Source organism: Entelurus aequoreus, linkage group LG09 (genome assembly GCF_033978785.1).
Source record: "Entelurus aequoreus isolate RoL-2023_Sb linkage group LG09, RoL_Eaeq_v1.1, whole genome shotgun sequence".
Classification (NCBI taxonomy): Eukaryota; Metazoa; Chordata; class Actinopteri; order Syngnathiformes; family Syngnathidae; genus Entelurus; species Entelurus aequoreus.
Genome location: NC_084739.1, coordinates 20,332,132 through 20,356,152, shown reverse-complemented (window position 1 = coordinate 20,356,152; position 24,021 = coordinate 20,332,132). Strand labels below are relative to the sequence as shown.

The following is a 24,021-nucleotide window of genomic DNA, read 5'->3' as shown; positions in this document are numbered from 1 at the left end:
ATAGTGGCTGTGTGTTGACTTATTTTCAGTGTATAATAAATTCATACTGCCATACAAGCTGCACACTGATTAACTTATATTATTATATTTGTCATGATCTGTGGTTTGGATCATGTTTTATGTTATTTTTTGTTTAAGACTCCATAGTTCCTGGTTGCACTTCCTTGTTTGTTTTGTCACCATGGTTACTCATTGTGTTCACCTGTCTCTGATTAGTGCTCGCCCGCTCACCTGCTTCCCGAGCACTAATCAGAGGCATTATTTAAGCTTGTCTTTGCCAGTCAGTCGGCCTGGCTTCATTGTTTGCGTCACACCGTTTATGCCAAGTAAGTTTTGTTTCGGTTCATGTCTGATTCAAAGTTTATGCCAAGTGTTCGTTTCATGCCATAGCCGATGCTAAGTCCTAGCTTCATGTGTTTTAGGGACGCTTGGCTTTTTTTTTTGTTATTCGCCTGTATTTTGGTAGTTGGGTGATTTATGTTTAATAAATCTAATCCTACCTTCACGTCTTCGTCCGGAGCGGTTAGTCTCGCATTCCGGGAGAACGAGCCACTTTAAGTCAACCCCCGCCTTGACAATATTCAAGTTTGTTTTCTGCAAGATTGTCCAAAGACAAGATGTACAGTAATAAAAATGGTTACTGATATGTGAAGGGTTTACTCACTTATGTGAAATACTATAGTATATATATATATATATATATATATATATATATATATATATATATGTATGTATGTATGTATGTATGTTCATGTATTTGTATGTATATATACTGTTTTTATGTATGTATATATGTATATATACTGTATGTACTGTATATATATGTATATATATATATATATATATATATATATATATATATATATATATATATATATATATATATATATATATATATATATATATATATGTAAACCACACAAGCATGGCTAATTTAAATCAACAATGTTTATCAAATTCATACTTTAATACTGCCCAATAACTACAATTGTAACAAAATGTAGCATTGGTGCAGCAATGGTTCATGCTTCTAACAAATGCTGTGACCTTTCTTTTTTCCACATTACCTACCAAATTCTCATGCAATCCCAGTGAAAGGCTTCCTTAAGTGTGACAAAAAGGTGTTATGTAAGGTTGTCAAGGTCGTATTCTTATTTTCTATTGCAGGCTCGCCTTGTGAGAGAAAATCCACTTGTGATCCAAATCCGTGCAGAAACGAAGGCATATGTGAGGAGACTCCCAAAGGTCCGGTCTGTCATTGTCCTGAAAGCTTCGGGGGCCTCTACTGCGATCTGAGAGCTGCCCTTGATTGCATGTCAAACGCATGTCGTGAAGAACACATTTGCGGCGCAGGAGAGCATGTGAGCACTTAATTTCCCTTGTTTGTTTTCTCTCAGAGGGACATACACATGGAATGACGTATGGAAATTAATATAGTCTCTTGAAATGGCGTTACTCTAAAGGCGGCAGCTGCAATTAATATTTTCTCCTCAAGATTAGCTTTGGGAAAGCGCGTTTGCAGGCACTTTGATTGAATGACCCAACAAATATTTAGAGATTGCTCTCATATTTATTATGTTTGAATTTTTTTAAGGGGAAGAGGGACTCTGCTCTATTCTCCGCCTTACACTGGGTATATTGTTGTGTTCCTACAGTTTAAAAAAGCTCCTGCACTTCTCATGTTGAATAGGGTAGTATACAAAACAGAAATGACAGTACATCTGCTTATTATACTGGATATAATTTAGTTGACAAACTGCATTTAACCGAATGAAACATGCAAAGTTGATAGAATGTGTAGCGAACGTTGGAAGTGACGATAAAGATATTCGAATAATAACTAAGTTATACTGGGAACAGACAGCTGCAGTAAGAACCGAGCATAAAGTAACAATAGAATTCCAGATTTAAAAAAGGAGTACGACAAGGCTGTGCTCTGTCACGTAATGTATTATATTTATTGACTGCAAGAAGTCTCACAAGTTGAAGCTATGAAAGGAGTGAATATAGGAGTAACCAACATTGATATTTTAAGATATACTGATGATACAAATTTGATCACAGAAAACAATTCAGATCTACAAGACTTAGTAACATATCTGGGATACATGACAACCAAAGATGGTGGAAAATGTGACATAAATTAAAAGAAGAATCGGAATTGCAAGAGCAGTATTCAAAGACATGTCTAAAATCGTAACGTCAAGAAACATTAACATCAGTTTGAAACAAAGCATATTGAATTGCTACGTGTGGGCAACACTACTACATGGTGCTGATGCGGAAACATGGACACTTACAAAAGCAACGTTGAATAGCTTAAAAGCATTTGAAATGTGGATTTAAAGAAACATGTTAAGATTGTCATGGACTGAACACAAAAGAACTGAAAAGGTTCTAATTTAGTTAAACACCAAAAGTTCACTACTTTTCAACATCAAGAGGAGAAAGTTAGCTTACTTTGGTCGTGTAACTAGAGGAAACAACCTTTAGAAACTGCTACTAGGGGGAAACTTGAATGGTAAACGTAGGAGAGGTAGACCAAGAACAACATGGGCTGACAACATCATAGACTGGACCCAACGGAAATATCAGGAATACATCTGACTGGGGCAGCACAGTGACACAGGGGTTAAGTGCATGTGCCTCACAATACGAAGGTCCTGAGTAGTCCTGAGTTCAATCCTGGGCTCGGGATCTTTCTGTGTGGAGTTTGCATGTTCTCCCCGTGACTGTGTGGGTTCCTTCCGGGTACTCCGGCTTCCTCCCACCTCCAAAGACATGCACGTGGGGATAGGTTGATTGGCAACACTAAATTGGCCCTAGTGTGTGAATGTGAGTGTAAATGTTTTCTGTCTATCTGTGTTGGCCCTGTGATGAGGTGGCGACTTGTCCAGGGTGTACCACGCCTTCCGCCCGAATGCAGCTGAGGTAGGCTCCAGCACCCCTGCCGTAGTAAGTGAACTGCGGAGTGGCGAGGGAACACTGTATGACTTTACTATTCACTGAAAGTGACTCAACACACCATCATTATTGTCTAAATAGCAAGTATCAAGGTCATTGTATCTTAATGCCATGTACTTTGACATCCTGAATGGATGGGACATCTGAGTAGCTCACAATCAAGACAAGAGAAGGCTCTGATGATGATGTTTTTAGTTGGAAAATACACAAGGGATTTACCTAAGAGATGAGATTAGATTTAAATAACCTTTTACGTTTTGGGAAAAAATCCTCTGTAAAAAAAATTCACATATTTTGGTTATAGAGGCATATTAACTTTAGAGCTAAAATGTGTAGTTGATTAGAATGGTATAGGTCACCCATCTGGCAGACCAGGGCACAAGAGGCTGGAGAGACACATTACGTCCACGTCAGGACAGGTGGCCATCCCGACCATCGAGCACCAAGTTCTGTCAATTCGCCAGCTTAATGTAGAGGGCCTCACCATCCCCAAACCGGAAGTCACTCACGACCCAGCCGACTCCAACAAAGTATCAGCAGTCCTCTTTAGGAGACACACTGTGATAGTAATACCATCCTCAAACTGTGCAGATTTTTAACTTGCTGGGTCCACCCACAGTAAATAGCATGGACTCGGAACCTTTGTCATGCTTCTTAGGAATCACCACCAGGCTCGAGTATCGAGTGGCTGCCTACTAAAGCGCAAAACACATCGGTTGCCAGCCCTCACCAACAATGCTGACCAGGTCATTACCTGCACCCACCATCTACGCAGGGCACAGGCCACTGCCAACACACAGATTGGGGTTACAGCCATACAACACCAAATGGAGAGACGTTCAGTCAATCCATTGTCAATGCATTGCTGCTGTTTAACACAAAAGAACCCCCATGCTTTAACCCAAACCAACCGAAAACCTGAGGAGGTTCCGCCGCTCACACCAACACCCGTTCATTATAAAAGTCCCGTCTCAGGTGCAGCCAGTAGCTCATGTCACATGACGACGAGGGAGTCTGAGACAGACGGACGCTTCAAGCTGATGACTCAAAAAAAACATGCCGTATTTTCCGCACTATAAGGCGTACCTTCAATGAATGGCCTATTTTAAAACTGTGTTCATATATAAGGCGCACCGCATTATAAGGCGCATAGAATAGACGCTACAGTAGAGGCTGGGGTTATGTTATGCATCCATTAGATGGAGCTGCGCTAAAAGGAATGTCAACAAAACAAATAGTGATTGTACTGACACTTCTACTTGCTGCTCTCTGTTCAACAACCCACTGTTCGAGTTTGTCCTCCAACTGTAGCCATCTCGCTTTGTTACCTCGGAAACTCTGTTTAGTCTTCTTTACTTGGCGCAGGTCATCATGTTGCTTCCTCAAATTCCGCACCATTGATTCGTTAATGTTAAATTCCCTCGCTGCTGCTCTATTCTCGTGTTCTACTGCGTGACTGATCGCCTTGAGTTTAAACTCTGCGTCGTAAGCGTGTCTCTTAATAGGAGCCATTTTTGGGTCGTTACATAAAGTTTAGGTCTCGCAACTGCCAGCCGCCGACTTCATTTTCCCCCGTAGAAGAAGAAACGCTTCTTCTTCTACGGTAAGCAGCCGTAGAAGGGGGAAAATGAAGTTGGCGTAGTTGCGAGACCTGTTGTGGCTCAAAATTGGTCCACAAGGCGCACTGTCAGCTTTTGAGGAAATTGGAGGTTTTTAGGTGTGCCTTATAGTGCGGAAAATACGGTACTTAAAAATGGCAAAGGAATATTCTTCTGCACATTAGCTTTCTCCTTTAGTTATGAATATGACGTGCAGGAAACTCACAATAATGCCATGGGTTATTATTATTAAAGTATTATTTTTCTGTTATGCTCACCTAGAACCTGTGCTATGGTGACTAGGATGGTTTCCTTAAAATCTTATACAAATTATTGAAACAGTTAATCTTTTGATGTTCTCTAATTGGAGGTTCGCTGAGGTATTTTTGCCTTGTACGGACGTCTCAAGTGACGTCACAGATACCATCTCTGAGGTTGGTCGGCTTCGAAAAAGTCAGACTTTTGAGACATTACATTTTTAAGGTTCCATTGCAGTTTTCGAGTGAGTTTTTTCCTACTTGCAAATACTGCAAACACTCATTTCAAAATGTATACCAACATTGAATAGAGGCACAATTGTACAATTAGAGCACCTTTCAGTGATTTGTGAAATAATCCTGCCTTGTTTTCCACAATGCTCTGTCTTTTTCTGGCCCCTGTGTGCAGGCTTCCGAATGTGTGTGTGCAGATGGTAAAGTGGACCCAGCATGCAACACGACACCGGAACGCGGAACCCGGAACACATGCAGCCCATCACCGTGCCTCAACAATGCCACCTGTGTGTCCAGGGGAGGTGATTATGCGTGCAGGTGAAACGCACAAAACACACACTTGGCTCGAACAGTGGCTGCTGGTCTCCATTTATTTTTATTTCTAAGCGACTGCAGGTACACTTGCTGAGCGTAATTTAACCACATGTTCTCTCTACCCTTGAATGTGAAGAAAATATAGTTATTTTGATAATGTCCTGTGGTGACATTTTATATATGTATTATTATAAAGAAAGTAGCAATCACGGCTAAAATCCGTCCTTGCTGTGTCCTTAAAGACAACTCAGTTGGTTTTCCATCGCGCTCAGTTTTTATCTATAAATGGAATAATATTCAAACTGCTTTGTTTTACAAGTTGACACATTCCTTTATCATTACAAACCTTAACGCGTTTAAGCATTAAACACTTTCAAACCCCTCGTTCTTAGCCTTTTTGACCTCAGTGTCCAAGTTTTCCACTAGAGCGGGTCGCAGGGCTCAATCAAATATTAACACTGAAATAGTCATCTTATTCTTGATTTAAATCATATTCTATCATAATATCTAACCTACTTTCAGTTTACAAACTTGTCAAATGATATAAAAGCATGTGTTAATGACAAAGGTTATTTATTTATCACATAAACTTTAGGCTTAGGTCAGGCTGATTAGGAAAAAAAAGTATAAGTAAGGACTCATAACTTAACTGATGAAAAATCAATTATCATAAAATGTTTTACTGATAAAATATCCATCCATCCATTGATCCATTTTCTACCGCTTGTCCTTCTCAAAATAAAAAATACAAATGTTTCTGAACTAAACAGTAAATAAAATTAGATTTCAAATGGAAATACTCGTTCACCGCTTTAGTCATAATTTTTGCATTTAAGAAACTTCGCTTTGACTTTAGCACCCGTCTTTTTCTGTTTGTTTGATGTTGTCATTACTCTCACAAGCGGTGTAAAAGTGTACTACAACTGAGTACAGCTGCGGCCCATACGGATCCAAGTTGAGAAACACATATTTTTTGGCGCTGGTTTAAAACACAGCTAAAAAAATGCATCCTGAGACAGCTTTTAGTAAAGCCACAGTAGCCTACTCAACTGTGCCAGGAAACGTATATACAACTTTCTAAACAAACTGCATCCATCAACATGTAATATGAGCTGGAATTGTAATTACCATATTTTCCGGGCTATAAGGCACACTTATAATAATTTTATTTTTCCTCAAAACTCGATAGTGCGCCTTAAACCCGGTGTGCCTCATGTAAGGAATACGTTTGGTGGAGCTCACCCACCTGGAAGCTCTTTTATTATTATTGTGTAATAAATGTGACCAGTAGATGGCAGTCAAACATAAGAGATAAATGTAGCCTGCACTATGATCGGTCTCAAGTAAACAACACCAACATTTTATATGTACCATTGAAAATATAGAAAATTACAAACGGCGCTCAAAAAGCTATTAAAATGTTTTAGTACAACTTTGGTAAGCCATGAAGCTGCACCACTTGAAGGATTGTCGGCGCATTAAACATACAAGTATTATTATGGTGTGTGTGTGTAAGGTAAGTCATATTATCTGTTTTGTTTCGCAAAATAAACTTTTCTTACCTTCTGGTACCTGCTGATCTGTATTTGGGATCTGCATAAGTTCTGACACCGTAGTTGATAAGCTTCTTTTTTTTCCCTGTTTTCTTGTTATGGGACATTCATTCTCCACTGTTGCTCAAAGTTCTTACTTATATGTCAGTAAACTCGCCATGAAAGCGCTAAAACATACCGGTATAGTGACTTAACAGTATTCACCCAAGGAACTTTAGTTATTAGAGTTCCGGTCGGGCGGTTTTTCACGGGACACATTTCCGGTGTGGTTGTTTCCGACTGTCAGAAAGCAGCTTGAAGATGATCTGTAAAACATAATCTATGCAACATTTTGACCAAATAACCACCATTACATGTTATGTAGACCACAAGGAAGTGTTTTCAATTTAGAAAAAAATAATAATAAAATGACTCCTTAATGTGCCCTATAATCCGGTGCGCCTAATATATGCAAAAAAAAAAAAAATAGACCATTCATCGGCCAGTGCCTTTATAATCCGTTGCGCCCTATGGTCCGGAAAATACAAAAGAGAGTAGGCTACAGCTTACACGTGTCAGCAACACACTTTTATTACAATGCAACTATACTATATAAGTGTAACTTGGGTATTCTGGAGTAGTCAGTGTACATCTTCAAGAGCAATACAATGTCTCCTCAATAATCGTAAGGGTTACATTCCAGACCCAGAGTTTCATGAATATAATATGCTTTTAAAGTTTTATCAAGCCCTCCACACACTCTACACAGCTTCCACACACACACAATCACTTCCTATCAGAGCTGCCCTTCCACATACGCAGATCAAGCACTGTGCGTAGAGCCCCACAATCCATGGGGGGGCCCTGTTTTGCATGAAAAAGCACATGTAAAATGTCAATTAATGAATGACAGGGCGCAACTGTTACCGCAAACGTATTCCGAGCCACTTCCTGCTCTGTCATTGATGAGAGTATAATGGCAAATTTACCCGAAAATTCCCACTGGCTCCCTTGGCGCACAGTGACGGCTTGTCGTAGGATGCAGTAATACTGGGTTTGACTCCCGGTTGAGGATTGTTGAATTTGAGTTTGTTTTAGTACAAAACATGCATCAAAATTAATTTAAGTTTGATTAAAAAAGTATAAAAACTGTTTCGCATGAATTTAAAAAATTTGGATACGATTTTTTAATGGGGTTGGGGTGGCTCCAAATTAAATTTCGTAGAGGGGCCCAATTTATCCTGTGGTAGCCCTGATCTCAAAGCTCTTAAACTCTTCAGACAATCTTAAACGTATATAATTTTAACATGACAACTTAAACCTCAATGTACTCAATGGTACTTTAAAATCTGCTGTGCACCGAGGCCGTAGTACAGGGGTTTCAAAGTCATTTTAGCACAGGGGCCGCAAAGAGGAAAATGTATTCCCACGCGGGCCGGACTGGTAAAATCATGGCATTAAAACTTAAAAACAAAGACAATTTCAGATTATTTTCTTTGTCTTACTTTGGCCAAAAATAAAACAAGCACATTCTGAAAATGTACGTATTACAAATAATCCTCTTGGCAAAACACTTCAAGTTAGTTAAAAAATTTGAGGAAAAAATTGGTGCAGTTTTAAAAACACAATGGAGAACGCAATGAATTTAGACTTTGTCTCAGTGTTTTTACAAAGCCATTCAACTTTAAGCACTTCCTGTTTAGCATTCTCATGTTGGCAGTTCACCATTAAAGACGTTTTTGGAAAAGCAATCGACTGTTTCCTCAAACCACCGCTTTGGTGACTTCTGCAACTGCCACAACACATTCATTTAGCATCATTCAAATATTACAATCATAATATAAACTAAACAATTATCAAAATGACACCATAGCTGAAATCAAGGTAAGATAACTACAAACTTAACCAATGTGAACATAGCAGATTTAAGCATAAAATGAAATAAAACAAAGAACAAATGTGGAAACATTTTTACATCGGAGTTCAGGGTGCACATCATGCATTCAACCAATTGCAAGCGCTACATTGAACTCTAACTACAAAGATGATGGTCAACTTGACTTAAGTCTTTGCATCTAACCGTTTCTTATTTTATTAGTTGAGTGGATAATTTCCAATGAAAAAAAAAGTATTGCACGTCGATACTGCCGCCACCTGCTGCCAGCCACAAGATGAGCAGCTGATTGCTTTCACCTGCCGTAATTGGAGCAACGCCAGCCAATCCAAAGGTGCTTAAAGTCAGCTGACATGTCATCTTTAAACAGTGTGATGTGGGTTACACTTGAATTGCTATCCAGTGGAAACATTTAGAACAGCAGTTTCTTTCATTTTTATATTTAGCAAACTGAACTTGCGGGCCGTGTTAAACCTGTTCGCGGGCCTTCAACGGCCCACGGGCCGTACGTTTGACACCCCTGCCGTAGTAAGTGAACTGCGAAGTGGCGAGGGAACACTGTATGACTTTACTATTCACTGAAAGTGACTCAACACACCATCATTATTGTCTAAATAGCAAGTATCAAGGTCATTGTATCTTAATGCCATGTACTTTGACATCCTGAAGCAGCGCTTGATTGCCTCCCTCTGGAAAATAGGCCACACGGCAATTTTCCAACATTAAAATAACCTCAAGAACACTTCCAAATTGTAATTAATTCTGCTTTCCAAGCTGTACACTGGCTACTTCATATTATTGTCTCCTGACGAGGTGTAACAAAATAAATGTAGTTATGAATGTAACTTAACTTTCGTGTGAACAGGCTCTAAAATAACATGCACGCAGGCATTGGAATTGTTTTTCACCGCAATGAGACATTCTTCTTAAAGATTACAATGTTTTTCTAGATTGTAGTCATTGTGTGGATTACATTCTTCTTGTAGATTGCATTCTTCCATACTCTTTCTTCTCATGCGCGGTGGATACTTATCATCAAAGTGAAACCTTATTTTATTGTATATGGCGATTAATAGTGTCCTGTTGTGCTGTTGAATAATGTGCTTTTACACCAAAAGTTTCTTTTTGTGTCTTTCTTTTTGTTGCTGACTAAATTTTGTGATTCACGAGGAAGAAAATACATGTTGATCAGACTCGTCTTAAAACATTGATAACAACTTTACCATTAGTGACAGTAAATAGTGTTTGTATTAATCTACAAAAGAGAATTTAAGAACAATTAAAAAAAAAAAACACTATTAAATTCCAATTGTTGGGTGTAAATATTTAGGATATGTTTTAATTGAACTTCAGCATTATTGATAATTGTTTATGCTTGATTATAGATCAAAGCCACACACCGATTGATCTTCTTATGACGTAGCAAAGAGATCATTATTATGTTTGTATACAATATTTGATTTTTTGTTTTTTTTTAATAATTGATTGTGTTTCCATTTACCTGTTTATGTCAATATCTTAAAGGGGAACTGCACTTTTTGGGGGAATTTTTACAATCCTAATGTGAGACTATAACTAATTTCTTTCATTTTTGTGTATGTTCCAAATAGTAAAACAACTGTTAACAAGAGGTGGCTAACAATATAGGTAATGGGATTAATTTATTAACGCATTTAAAGCCCTTTTAAAAAAACGTCCAAAAACCACCAACTATGTTTCCTTTACATGCTGTGACCTGCATATTAACCAAGCTATGGCAACATTGTTATTGTAGGAGCTAACACAGAGGAAGTACTTTTAATAACACAGCGCCTTGTTCACAAAGATACCTACACTGCTCCTCTGGGCCACTAGCAAGAAGTAAGCTAGCGATTGAGCTACTGCTGCTAAATTGCCTCTGAGTATGGAAACATTAATCCATTCAACTTTGTAATGAAAAATATTTAGTATTTCAATATAGATTGATTTGCTTAGCATACACCTTTCAAATCTTGTAGCTCATCCTCATTATATTCAGACTCAAAAATGTTCTGGATCATGATTTGTCCCAAAGTAGTCGTCACTGGCTCTCACAAAGTCTGCCATGATTGATGTTCGCTGCTATGCGCTCTGCGAAAGCACTCCATATTTCAGCAGCTAAATTATGAGTCTTTGTTTGTTTACTTACTACTAAAAGACAAGTTGTCTAGTATGTTCACTATTTTCTTTAAGGACAAACTTGCAATAAGAAACATATGTTTAATGTCCCCTAAGATGTTTTGTTATAATAAAGCCAATAATGCAATTTTTTGTGGTGCCGTTTATTTAGAAAAGTACCGAAAACTACAGAAAAGTACCGAAATACATTTTGGTACCGGTATCGGTACCAACATATTGGTATCGTTACAACACTACTTAGCACACAGACCCCGAGACAGAAAGGAGGAATATAAAAACTGATGGTTTGGCTTCTCCAGTGAGGAGTCCTTCATTTTTTGACCTAGGCTCCTCCGGGTACTGCAGACCTGAATAATGACACATGCTTGTAATGAAGCAACTTTTTGTTCAGCAAAGCGTCTCCGACGTCTCTTTTGATCCAGCCGCACTGCTGTGTTGCCCTCCTGCCCGGTAGGAGGTGGCAAGACCAGAAATACAAAAAGACTTGAAGCTATAATTGCTGCCAAATGTGCATCAACAATGTATTGAGCAAAGGCTGTGAATACTTATGTACAGTCGCGATCAAAAGTGTACATTGTATTGTGGCCAAACAGCTACATTTTTGTTTCATCTGACCACAGAACTTTCCTCCAGAAGGTTTTATCTTTGTCCATGTGATGTCAGATGAAACAAAAATTGAGCTTTTTGGCCGCAATCCCCAGCAATATGTTTGGAGGACAAAAGGTGAGGCCTTTAATCCCAGGAACACCATCCCTAAAGTCAAGCATGGTGGTGGTAGTATTATGTTCTGGGCCTGTTTTCCTGCCAATGGAACTGGTGCTTTACAGAGAGTAAATGGGACAATGAAAAAAGAGGATTACCTCCAAATTCTTCAGGACAACCTAAAATGATCAGCCCGGAGGTTGGGTCTTCGGCACAGTTGGGTGTTCCAACAGGACAATGACCCCAAACACACGTCAAAAGTGGTAAAGGAATGGCTAAATCAGGCTACAATTAAGGTTTTAGAATGGCCTTCCCAAAGTCCTGACTTAAACGTGTGGACAATGCTGAAGAAACAAGTCCATGTCAGAAAACCAACAAATTTAGCTGAACTGCACCAATTTTGTCAAGCGGAGTGGTCAAAAAATCAACCAGAATCTTGTGGATGGCTACCAAAAGCGCCTTATTGCAGTGAAACTTGCCAAGGGACATGTAACCAAATATTAACATTGCTGTATGTATACTTTTGACCCAGCAGATTTGGTCACATTTCCAGTAGACCCATAATAAATTCATAAAAGAACCAAACTTTATGAATGTTTTTTGTGACAAACAAGTATGTGCTACTTACTTACTCTAATCATTCTATCACAAAAAAATAGAGTTGTAAAAATGATTGGAAACTCAAGACAGCCATGACATTATGTTCTTTACAAGTGTATGTAAACTTTTGACCACGACTGTACATGTGATTGTTGTTTTATTTTCAATACATTTGCAAAATTAAAAAAAACAAAACATTTTCACATTGTCATTATAGGGTAGTGTTAGTAGAATTTTGAAAACGAAAATAAATTAATTCCATTTTAGAATAAGGCTGTAAAATAACAAAAAGTGGGGAAACTGAAGCGCTGTGAATACTTTCCAATAGATCCAATACACTAGATGTCATCACATATTTAGAATTTCTGGATCAAATGTATTGTATCTCATAATTATCTGTCGGACTTCCTACTGTCATCCTTTTTGACTCGATTTTCTTCATTCACCTTTTTATATCCGCTATAGGAACTGCAAACTGTTCTAAACTAATCAAAAATTAGCAAAGAAATGTACGCGTCTAAAAATATGGCTCGAGGTGAATTGATCTAATGACACTGACCTCCTCCCAACAGATGCCCGCGGGCGTTTTCCGGGAAGAATTGTGAAGAAGTAATTGACTACTGCCGGCTGCTTAATATCAACTGCCTAAATGAGGGATTGTGTTTGAGTGTAATTGGCGGATATCAGGTGAGTAATTCAATGTCTCGGTCATAATCAAATACTCTGACTCCCCAGAAATATGTCTCATGTTGCCACCTGCAAGGATCACGTGATCTCCTTTAATAGGACATTGATTAGTTTTATAGTGACAGATGCTTCAAATTAGCTGTGAACAATTGTGTAATTTTTTGCTTAATATGAAGTGTTAATGCATGATTTCCTGCCGCTTTTAACACACCGAATAAGACATCTGCATGTCACATGTTTACGCAAAAAGTCGTTCCGTCCCTGGTTCTTTGAAATGTTTTCCCCAAAAAAGTCTGTCATTAATTGGAGCAAGGAAGCAGAATGGTGCGATCTGTCTGCAGATAGCACTAATCTAATTCTAGACCATTAATCACTCCATCTAATAGCTTTGCTCAGACAAGACAGCTTCTGGTTTAATTTGCCTCTCTTTGCTCACTTGTCACAAACATCTGTATTTTTACGACACATTGAGACTCCTTTGTGATGCCCCTTAGCTCCTAATTATTGTCAGTCTTGTTGCATTAGACCTTTGAGAGAATTAAATACAACCTCTGCTTTGTGTTGGTGAGCTCTTCAACATAGAGATCAGGGGCCGTACTTATCAAGCTTCTTACAGTGCCATTTTACACTTAAGTCCTGAGAATTTGCGAAATTTAGTCCTACTCTCAAATTTAAGAATAAAAGCTTTTTATCAACGTTCTTAAGTCTAAGAATCACTCCTACTCTCCATGATATTTAAGAGACCTTCAGAGGTGTCTTAAGTGGTTAGGAGTTGCCAGTAGGGGATGGCACTGAGGCGAGAGAGACGTGCGCGAACGTTCAGGGAACGGAACAATGTTTTTTTGTTTTTTTTTATGACGAGCAGCTGATCAAACGGTATCATTTAGACAGAGCGGATATTATTTTTGTCACGGATTTAATACTTTTCGATTCCTTGTTGATTTCTGCATGTGGCTGCAGTGGGCTAGTATATATAGAGCCACCCACACCAGTTTCAAATTAGTTGCCTAATTAATGAATTGGAAAGAAAATGTTATGACAGTAGCGTATGTGTGTGGCCGTGAGGTGAGTGACGTCAGTGAGTGTGTGGGCGATAGAAGAGAGGGAGCGGTAGCGTGAGTGCCGGCGGGGACTAGTTTGTTTTGTATTATTTTGTAGTTTATTGTCAAAATATACACTCCCATTGTCCACTTAAATATTTCCAAGATATTTCTTTATTCTTAGACAACGGATTCCCTTCCGTGATTGGTCATTTCTATGGACACAGAAATGACGTCACCTAAAAGTGCGTTTACGGCACATAGTAATGTCGTAATTCAGCTCTGAGTGTGACACTTAAGATTCAGTCCTACACTTCGCTGAAAGTGTGAGTAAGACGTTTGATAACTAACTTTTAAGTGCAGCTTTCAGCGAAGAATTTATTTACTCTTAAGTCAACTCTTAGCAGACTTCTTAGGAGTAATTCTAAGAAGCTTGATAAGTACGACCCTAAGGGCCGTACTTATCAAGCTTCTTAGAGTGCCATTTTACACTTAAGTCCTGAGAATTTGCTAAATTTAGTCCTACTCTCAAACTTAAGAATAAAAGCTTTTTATCAACGTTCTTAAGTCTAAGAATCACTCCTACTCTCCATGATATTTAAGAGACCTTCAGAGGTGTCTTAAGTGGTTAGGAGTTGCCAGTAGGGGATGGCACTGAGGCGAGAGAGACGTGCGCGAACGTTCAGGGAACGGAACAATGTTTTTTTTTTTTTATGACGAGCAGCTGATCAAACGGTATCGTTTAGACAGAGCGGATATTATTTTTGTCACAGATTTAATACTTTTCGATTCCTTGTTGATTTATGCATGTGGCTGCAGTGGGCTAGTATATATAGAGCCACCCACACCAGTTTCAAATTAGTTGCTTAATTAATGAATTGGAAAGAAAATGTTATGACAGTAGCGTATGTGTGTGGCCGTGAGGTGAGTGACGTCAGTGAGTGTGTGGGCGATAGAAGAGAGGGAGCGGTAGCGTGAGTGCCGGCGGGGACTAGTTTGTTTTGTATTATTTTGTAGTTAATTGTCAAAATATACACTCCCATTGTCCACTTAAATATTTCCAAGATATTTCTTTATTCTTAGACAACGGATTCCCTTCCGTGATTGGTCATTTCTATGGACACAGAAATTACGTCACCTAAAATTGCGTTTACGGCACATAGTAATGTCGTAATTCAGCTCTGAGTGTGACACTTAAGATTCAGTCCTACACTTCGCTGAAAGTGTGAGTAAGGCGCTTGATAACTAACTTTTAAGTGCAGCTTTCAGCGAATAATTGATTTACTCTTAAGTCAACTCTTAGCAGACTTCTTAGGAGTAATTCTAAGAAGCTTGATAAGTACGGCCCCAGATATATTAAAGGAGTAAGCTCAGTGGATTCATTTTGAGGCATTCTTCAGGTTGTTTTTACAGCAGCCCTCAATAATGTGCACAGAATAAACACATTTTCACAAAGTAGGATTGTTGTTAATACATCAATGTAATCTAATTTAACACTTAGTATAGGCAAACATATGTGATGTACACTACTGTTCAAAAGTTTGGGGTCACCCAAACAATTTAGTGGAATAGCCTTCATTTCTAAGAACAAGAATAGACTGTCGCCTGATTTAGCCATTTCTTTACCACTTTTGACGTGAGTTTGGGGTCAATGTCCTGTTTCACCCTCTGTATAGAGTGTACACTTGTTTTATCGCACTGTATGGAATGGCCTCAATCTCGTTACCCTGCGTAATGACAATAAAGCTGATTCTGATTCTGATTCTGATTCTGGAACACCCAATTGTGTCTCCAAGACCCAACCTACAGGCTGATGATTTTAGGTTGTCCTGAAGAATTTGGAGGTAACCCTCCTTTTTCATTGTCCCGTTTACTCTCTGTAAAGCACCAGTTATATTGGCAGCTAAACAGGCCCAGAGCACAATACTACCACCACCATGCTTGACGGTAGGGAGGGTGGGCCTTTTTGGTTATGCCACGTCTCTGGAAAAAAAGATGTGTATGTGTTTTGTGAAGCGAAGTTAGGATGCAATGTTTTCATTATAAATTGTTTATGAACGCAGGAGAACCGGAAGCAGCAAATGCACATAGCTTTAATTTACTGTTGTCTAGACTCACCAGCTGATGGCATCAAAAATAAAATGCGTCCTCTTTACTTTCTCTCAGGTGTAGCACACTGCAAAAACTGAAATCTAAATAAGGGTGCTATTTGCTTATTTTCTGTCTGATAAGATCATTCTTCTCACTAAGCAGATGTTATGTTAGAGTGTTTTACTTGTTTTAAGGGTGTTGGTCCTAAATGATCTCAGTAAGATGTTGCTGAGATTGTATGACCTATATTGAGTAAAACATGCTTGAAACAAAAATATCAACTGTTGCAAAGTTGTGTCATTAACACTCACAAGTATAAAACTACTTTTTTAAAGTAATATTTTCTTACTTCAAGCATGAAAAAAAAAAAAAATCATGATTTTGACACAAATGTGTCTCATAATTAAAAGAGATGACAGCCAAATGGACTTTGCTGTTTTATTTTCAATGAAACAATAGAAAATAGGTACTCATATAGTAGTACAGTTGGCACAGTACAGTAAACTGACAGTTAATATTTAAACATTTAACTTGTGACATTTCTAACAATTTTGAACAGAAATAGTTCATGCACATTCAGATAAATTCTTCAAAATTATAATTAAAAATAATTTGGCTGGAGGCTGGGCAGGTATATATGCGCACTAATTGACTGAAAGAGCACCCACTTGGTGCGATGATGTCATGTTATGTTATCGATGGAAAAATGCATTTTTAGACCATATGATTTGCCTGAGCGGCTAGGAGACCCCGATAGTAACAAGCGGTTGCCTTGTTGCCTTTCCATTGAGAAAAATAAACTACTTTTTAGTATAAGTTTGCTGGTTTCAAGAAATGTAATGCCGAACGCATATCATTATGTCAAGATAATGGCACCAGCATTTACTTAATTTAAGAATATTTTTCAACATATTGAGCAAAAAGGTCTCTTTTTTTTTTCCTACCAAGAAAAGTGCACTTGTTAGTGAGAATATACTTATTTTAAGGTATATTTGGGTTCATTAAAGTTAGCTAATTTTACTTGTTTTGGAAAGTCTTGACAAGCCACATTTTCTTGTTCTATTGGCAGATGATTTTGCTTAGTTCAAATAAAATACCCCTAATTTTAGTTGTTTTTTTTTCTTATTTTTGAACACTGACTTTTTGCAGTGCAGGAACACGTTAAATACACACATTATCGTTTTAGCGGTGAGAAACACAACTTCTGCATCTCACAAGCATCTGATTGGTTCTCCTTCGTGACTTGTGATTGGATATGTTCCAAACTTCTCCCACAAAATTACGTATGATTGGGTTTCGTTTCTGTCAACATTTCATCTTGTTTTTATTTGTGGACAAAAATATCCGTTAATTGTGTTATTGTCTTAATCAACGTGCATTTTGTTTTGATTCATTATCGTCCTATTCTCGTCAGCAAAAAGTATGTTGGTGACGATAACTAAGATGAAGATTATTAGTCAAAAAAATGAACACTGCCTTCTGCTGTACAAACAATAAGTCAACACACAGCAATTATTGTCTATATACTGTAACTGACAACACAATTGTGTATACTTCAAAGTGTGCATGTCCAAACAAATTTTGACATTTGCAGTAGTGGGAAGAACCATTGTTATCTAGCAGTGTTACTAGAATCTTCTTCCACCCCTCCCTCCTGATGACATCACTGATGGAGCCGGTGGATGTTAGTCAGCTCTTGCCTCAGGTGCTCAATTGTGTTCAAGTCTAGAGACATACTCGGCCGATCCATCACCTTCACTTATATCTTCCTCAACAAGGCACTTGTCATTTTGTAAGTGTGTTTGAACTCCTTATCATGTTGGAAAAGTGCCATGCTAACCCTTTTTCCAAGGGAATAGAATATTCTATTCTTCATACATGTCAAAGTGCATATCGGAAAGTGCAATGGAATTTATTTCCCAATTCTTAGTACGGCTAATGAACCACAAAAAACACAATCATGCTTGTATGTCTTTAAAGAGAGTTGTCTTGAGCCTTGTCTTGTGTAATCTTATGTTTGTCTAACCTGGTACGTTATGAGAATGCCATCAGAAATGGGTTTGTTCATCATTCTTCGAGGTAAAAATAGTTTATGTGTTGTCCGTCTGTTTGTAAATAATCCAGACGAGGCGTGTTGGCTGAGTTCCAAACGTTTACTCATAAGGCGTGCTCATCACAACATTCTAGCTGCCGGCATGGCCACATACAACACTTCTCCGGCTACCGCGCATGCTCATAACTCCTGTTGCATGCTGGGTAGTGTAGTTCTTATATTACCTGGAACATAACATCACATCTTCCCCCCTATAAAGAAATAGTGTTTAACTCAACAGTGTTATTTTTTTTTTTAGCATTGTAACCACATTTGCAATCATATAATTTCTCTTCATAGACATCTCTTTCAACAAAGACACAAACAGTTATGTTAACACTTTTTTTTTGTTAAACTCTCAAAACCTCAGAGTCCTTAACAAGTCTCAATCAGCCTCTTTGGCTGAACACGTCTCTTCGGTCTAGAGTTAGACAGTCTCTCAACAGCAGGTGACGCGGACACTGCTGTCAGTCCTTGGTCTGCAAGGTCAGGCTTCGTGTCAGCAAGTTCTGCAGGTCCAGCTGAGTCCTGCTGAGCCTTTTCCTGAGCTGCAATGTTGCCTTCAGTCAGCTGTAGTTGAAGATCCGTGCGGTTCCTTCTCAGAGTCGGTCCATTTTCCATCTGGTTCCTATACGAACGTGGAGCAACTTCTTCTTCCACCTGTCCTTTTTGTCTCCAAGTGCCTGTAGAAATGCCTCTGAGACGCACGACGTCTCCTGGCCTCAGCATAGGCAGGTGTTTTGCCGTTCTATCATGCAGCTGTTTTTGCTTCGCTTTTTGTACTTCCTTAGTGTGTCTGATTTTGTGTGTGCCTTTGGGTGTCAGCAAATCCTCGTTGACTGGTAGGTTGGAGCGAATGCGCCTACCCATCAGCATTTGGGCGGGTGACAGTCCATTTTGTAGAGGTGCACTCCGGTAGATCAGTAAACTTTTCTGAAAGTCATCTTTGTCCTGTGATTTTTTTAACAGGTTTTTTACTGTTTTTACAGAGCATTCTGCCAAGCCGTTGGACTTTGGATAAGTTGGACTTGATGTGGAGTGTTGAAACCCCCATTCCTTGGCAAAGGCAGCAAACTCACAGCTAGAAAACTGGGGACCATTGTCGGAAAACAGTTCGCATGGAACACCATGTCTGGCAAAAACAGTCTTTAAATAACTGACAACTGCTTTGCTCGTTGTTGACTGTAACGCTCCAATTTCCGGATAGTTTGAAAAGTAGTCTGTGACTACCACGTAGCTCCTTCCATCAAAGTCAAATAGATCCGTTCCTACTTTGTAGTAAGGTCTGTGGGGCACTGGATGAGTCATCAGTGGCTCCGCTTGTTGTTTTGGCCTGTAAGTTCGGCAAACTCCACATGATGCTTTTGTTTGGCTAATACCCTGATTGATCCTTGGCCAGTACATTACTCCGTAGCTCTTTTGCTTGAGCTCTGGTGGTCTCAGCTGCTCTACACATACTGACACACTTATCTAACGTAAGCCCAGTTTCTCGAAGCAGTCTTTCTCTCAGTGCATTATCCATTGTACCACAAACAATTCTATCTCTCACTAATGAGTCTCTCAGAGTGTCAAATTCACATGTTTTGCTTAGCGTGTGAAGCTCTGCCATGTACTGATCAAAAGGTACTCCTTGCTTTTGGTCATGTGTGAAAAACTTATACCTCTCAAATGTCACGTTTTGACGAGGCACAAAGTATTCTTCAAACTTTGTCATTAGCTGTTCCAGAGTCAAATTAGCTTCATCCAGCTGAAAGCTATTATATATGTCCAAAGCATCTTCTCCAATAACATGCAAAAGAATGTGAGCTTTCAGCTTTTCATTATCACCTCCTGCTCCGTTTGCTGCTAAATATATATTAAATCTTTGCTTAAAACGCTTCCAGTTATCGGCAAGATTAGCAGTTAGTAGCATTGGGCTAGGTGGACTTAGCTTTTCCATGGCTGTACTTTGGGGTAAGTTACCGGGACTCCACAGCTCTTTGTGTTGTTGGCTTTCCTCCAACTCGGGCACAAGATCCTCTTCTATTTGTTCAATCTGTCCCTTGTCCTCTGTGTCACTTTACCGCCGCTCAAAGTCTTCACACACGTAGCAAACTCCTCAGAAATGTGGCGTCCTTCGCACGTTTTCACTCACGCGACCGGAGACATCTTCCTTCCGCTCGTCTTTCGTGGCTCCCTCGTGGCAAACATTCCGTCCGACGCTGCTCACGGCCACTTCTGACACCATGTGTTGTCCGTCTGTTTGTAAATAATCCAGACGAGGCGTGTTGGCTGAGTTCTAAACGTTTACTCATAAGGCGTGCTCATCACAACATTCTAGCTGCCGGCATGGCCACATACAACACTTCTCCGGCTACCGCGCATGCTCATAACTCCTGTTGCATGCTGGGTAGTGTAGTTTTTATATTACCTGGAACATAACATCACAGTTTATAACCGTTAATTTTTATTATTGGCATTTGGGAAAAACCTCGTAATTTGCGTGTTCCTTATTTTGTACAAGATGTCAATGTTTTCCAGTTTTATTCCAGTTCATTTGAACAATGTAAAATTCCCTTTACATCAGTCCTGGGCAAAATAGGTAAGGCAAGTTTATTTGTAGAGCACAATTCGTACACAAGGCAATTTAAAGTGCATTACAGGAAAAAAAAAAAAAAAAAAAGACAAACATACAAATATGAAATCGTATTTATAAAAACATCTGAAAATACACGCATCCTAAACACAATCATAATTGATTCAAATTAAATACTGTAGATAAAATATGTTCAGTTGTCATATGTTCAATTAAATAAAAGTGTTATCAGACTGAACATGAACATTGCCAATGTTGAGGCCAGTCTCACATCTTCATTCCAGATTTTAGGAGCATAAAACACCCAGTTTCACCGAGTTTTGCTCCGGACTCTAGCCACTTGCAGAAGACCTCTACCAGAGGTTCTCAGAGCTCGTACATGTCAGAGATGTACAAGACCATGAAAAGACTTGTACACAAGGAGAGTTGTTTTAAAGTCTATTCTCTGAGCCACTGCAGTGACCTGAACACTGGACTAATATAACCATACTTCCTGGTTCTAGTCAGGACTCGAGCAGCAGCATTTTGGATGTACTGCAGCTGCTTTACAGCTCATTTAAAAAGCCCAGTGAGAAAGCCAGTACACTAGTTCAACCTGCTGGGGGAAAAAGGCATGGATTAGTCTTTTTAAGTCTGATTTAGACATCCATCCATTCATTTTCTACCGCTTATTCCCTTCGGGGTCGCGGGGGGCGCTGGAGCCTATCTCAGCTGCATTCGGGCGGAAGGCGGAGTACGAGTCGCCACATTATTCCTCTGATTTTTCAGATGATAAAAAGCTGCTGACGTTATTGACTTAATGTGACTGTTAAAGTTCAAGTCTGAGTCCATTATTACCCCTAGATTTCTAACCTGATTATTAGGTTTCAGAGAGGGGGTCTGAAGGTGACTAATAATAGTTTATCTTTGTTTCTTTGGGCCAATGATTTCTGTTTTGTCTGAGTTTAGCTGAAGAAAACCAGGGTGTACACCGCCTTCCGCCCGCGTGCAGCTGGGATAGGCTCCAGCACCCCCCGAAACCCTATAAGGGACAAGCGGTAGAAAATGAATGGATGGACACTGATTGGTTCAATGCAGCTGTAGACGATTTGACGCCCCAGACGAGAGTAAACCCTCCAGCCCAGCCCTCGAGAAAAAACAAAAAAGCCTGTATGTAACATGACATAGTTAGCAATTATTTAGTTGACATGTAAAGACAAATAAAATGCAATCTGCACAAGCCACAACGACATCCTCGGCTCAGATCCCACATCAGGGCAAGAAAAAACTCAACCCAATGGGATACAACAAGAAACCTAGGAGGGGACCGCAAATGTGGCGCATTGGGTTGAGTTTTTTCTTGCCCTGATGTGGGATCTGAGCCGAGGATGTCGTTGTGGCTTGTGCAGCCCTTACACTTGTGATTAAGGGCTATATAAATAAACTGTGATTGATTGATAAACTTAACTTTCTTGTAAAAATCTGCTTCCGCGTCTGTCCCTGATACCCGTGTTTCAGGCTTAAACAAACCCCGCCCACTCTGCTTTGTGCCTTGTCTGCCTGGAGCTGCTGTGACATAGTCACTATGATTACTGGAACAACCTGTATATCACTCAAAAGCGCAGATTACAATTATTGGAATAGTTGACACAGTTCAAAAGTTATGGTAATTTGAAAACGGTACTGACATTCAAAGTTTCGATGTTGAAAGTTTAAAATGAATAATTTGGAAACGTTTAGCGGCCCGGATTGAAAAGCTTCACAGGCCATATTCGGCCATAGTATCTACTCTGCGGCCAGCTAGTCAACAAGAGCTGGCGCATTTCACTCCTGTCACTGACAAAACAGACACACCAATAACTGAATGACTTAGCCGAGGAACTTATGAGGTAAACTCAGACTTCACATTCCCTAAAAGAGATGATGGAAGAAGTTTCCATCACCCCTACTTCCACAGACATTTAGTGAACAGAGAGAAAATTAAGAGAACGTGGCTCATGTATTCCCCTATTTCCATATCATTTGCACTTTGCTTGTAGGTATTAAGTTATTATTTTATTCTCATGGAAATTACTTAAATGGTTTATATTTTTCTTTAGATTATTTTTTTTTGTCTTTACATGTCAACTAAATAATTGCTAACTATGTCATGTTGCATATAGGCTTTTTTGTTTTTTCTCGAGGGCTGGGCTAGAGGGTTTACTCTCGTCTGGGGCGTCAAATCGTCTACAGCTGCATTGAACCAATCAGTGTCCATCCATCCATTTTCTACCGCTTGTCCCTTATAGGGTTGTGGGGGGTGCTGGAGCCTATCCCAGCTGCACACGGGCGGAAGGCGGGGTACACCCTGGTTTTATTCACCGGGCGACTTGTGCAATGGACGTCGAGTGGATCTAGTTAATAGTGTGGGAGTCCAGTCCATAGTGGGACCAGCAGGGGATCATCTTGAGTGGAGACAAGTCAACAGCGCAGAGACATCCCCTACCGATGCACAGATGAGTGGTCCACCCCGGGTCCCGACTTCGAACAGCTAGCGCGTCATCTGTGGTCACCTAATAACCTCTCCACGCAGGAGAGGGGGGTAGAGCAGAAAAGAGACGGCAGATCAACTAGTCTAAAAGGGGGGTCTATTTAAAAGCTAGAATATACAAATTAGTTTTAAGATGGGACTTAAATGCTTCTACTGAGGTAGCATCTTTAACTGTTACCGGGAGGGCATTCCAGAGTACTGGAGCCCGAATAGAAAACGCTCTATAGCCCGCAGACTGTTTTTGGGCTCTGGGAATCACTAATAAGCCGCAGTTCTTAGAGCGCAGACTTCTTGCCTGGACATACACGGTACAACACAATCAGCAAGATAGGATGGAGCTAGACTGTTTAGTATTGTATACGTAAGTAGTAAAACCTTAAAGTCGCATCTGAAGTGCACAGGAAGCCAGTGCAGGTGAGCCAGTATAGGCCTAATTTGATCAAACTTTCTTGTTCTTGTCAAAAGTCTAGCAGTTCTGCAGAAAAGTTATATTATATCAGATTGTGGGTGTTGATGGTGTTGGAGTACAGCCGGGTTTATGTCTACAGTTTTGTCACTTGAGAATATATGTTGTAATATCAATAAATGTTCAAATGTGAATTTGTACTGACGTTATGACATACTGAGTATGTGTATATGATTAAAAAGTCCCCACAATCCCATTCCCCACATGGTTGCAAACCGTATGACTTTGGATGCCCCCATAAACTCATCAAGATTAGCATGAGTTTTGCTGTCATCATTTATGATAAATGATAAGCTCCATACAATATG

The 24,021-nt window shown here is 39.5% G+C and overlaps 1 protein-coding gene across 1 annotated transcript in view; it reads left to right on the top strand.

Annotated features, from left to right (window-relative positions):
* The window catches only part of eys (eyes shut homolog), a 635,999-nt gene that overhangs the window by 58,297 nt on the left and 553,681 nt on the right, over window positions 1-24,021 (top strand). The window contains exons 4-6 of the mRNA XM_062058295.1: window positions 1,168-1,361; window positions 5,229-5,371; window positions 12,826-12,940. Of these exons, the coding sequence (XP_061914279.1) occupies window positions 1,168-1,361; window positions 5,229-5,371; window positions 12,826-12,940 (452 nt within the window). The remainder of the gene's footprint in view (window positions 1-1,167; window positions 1,362-5,228; window positions 5,372-12,825; window positions 12,941-24,021) is intronic.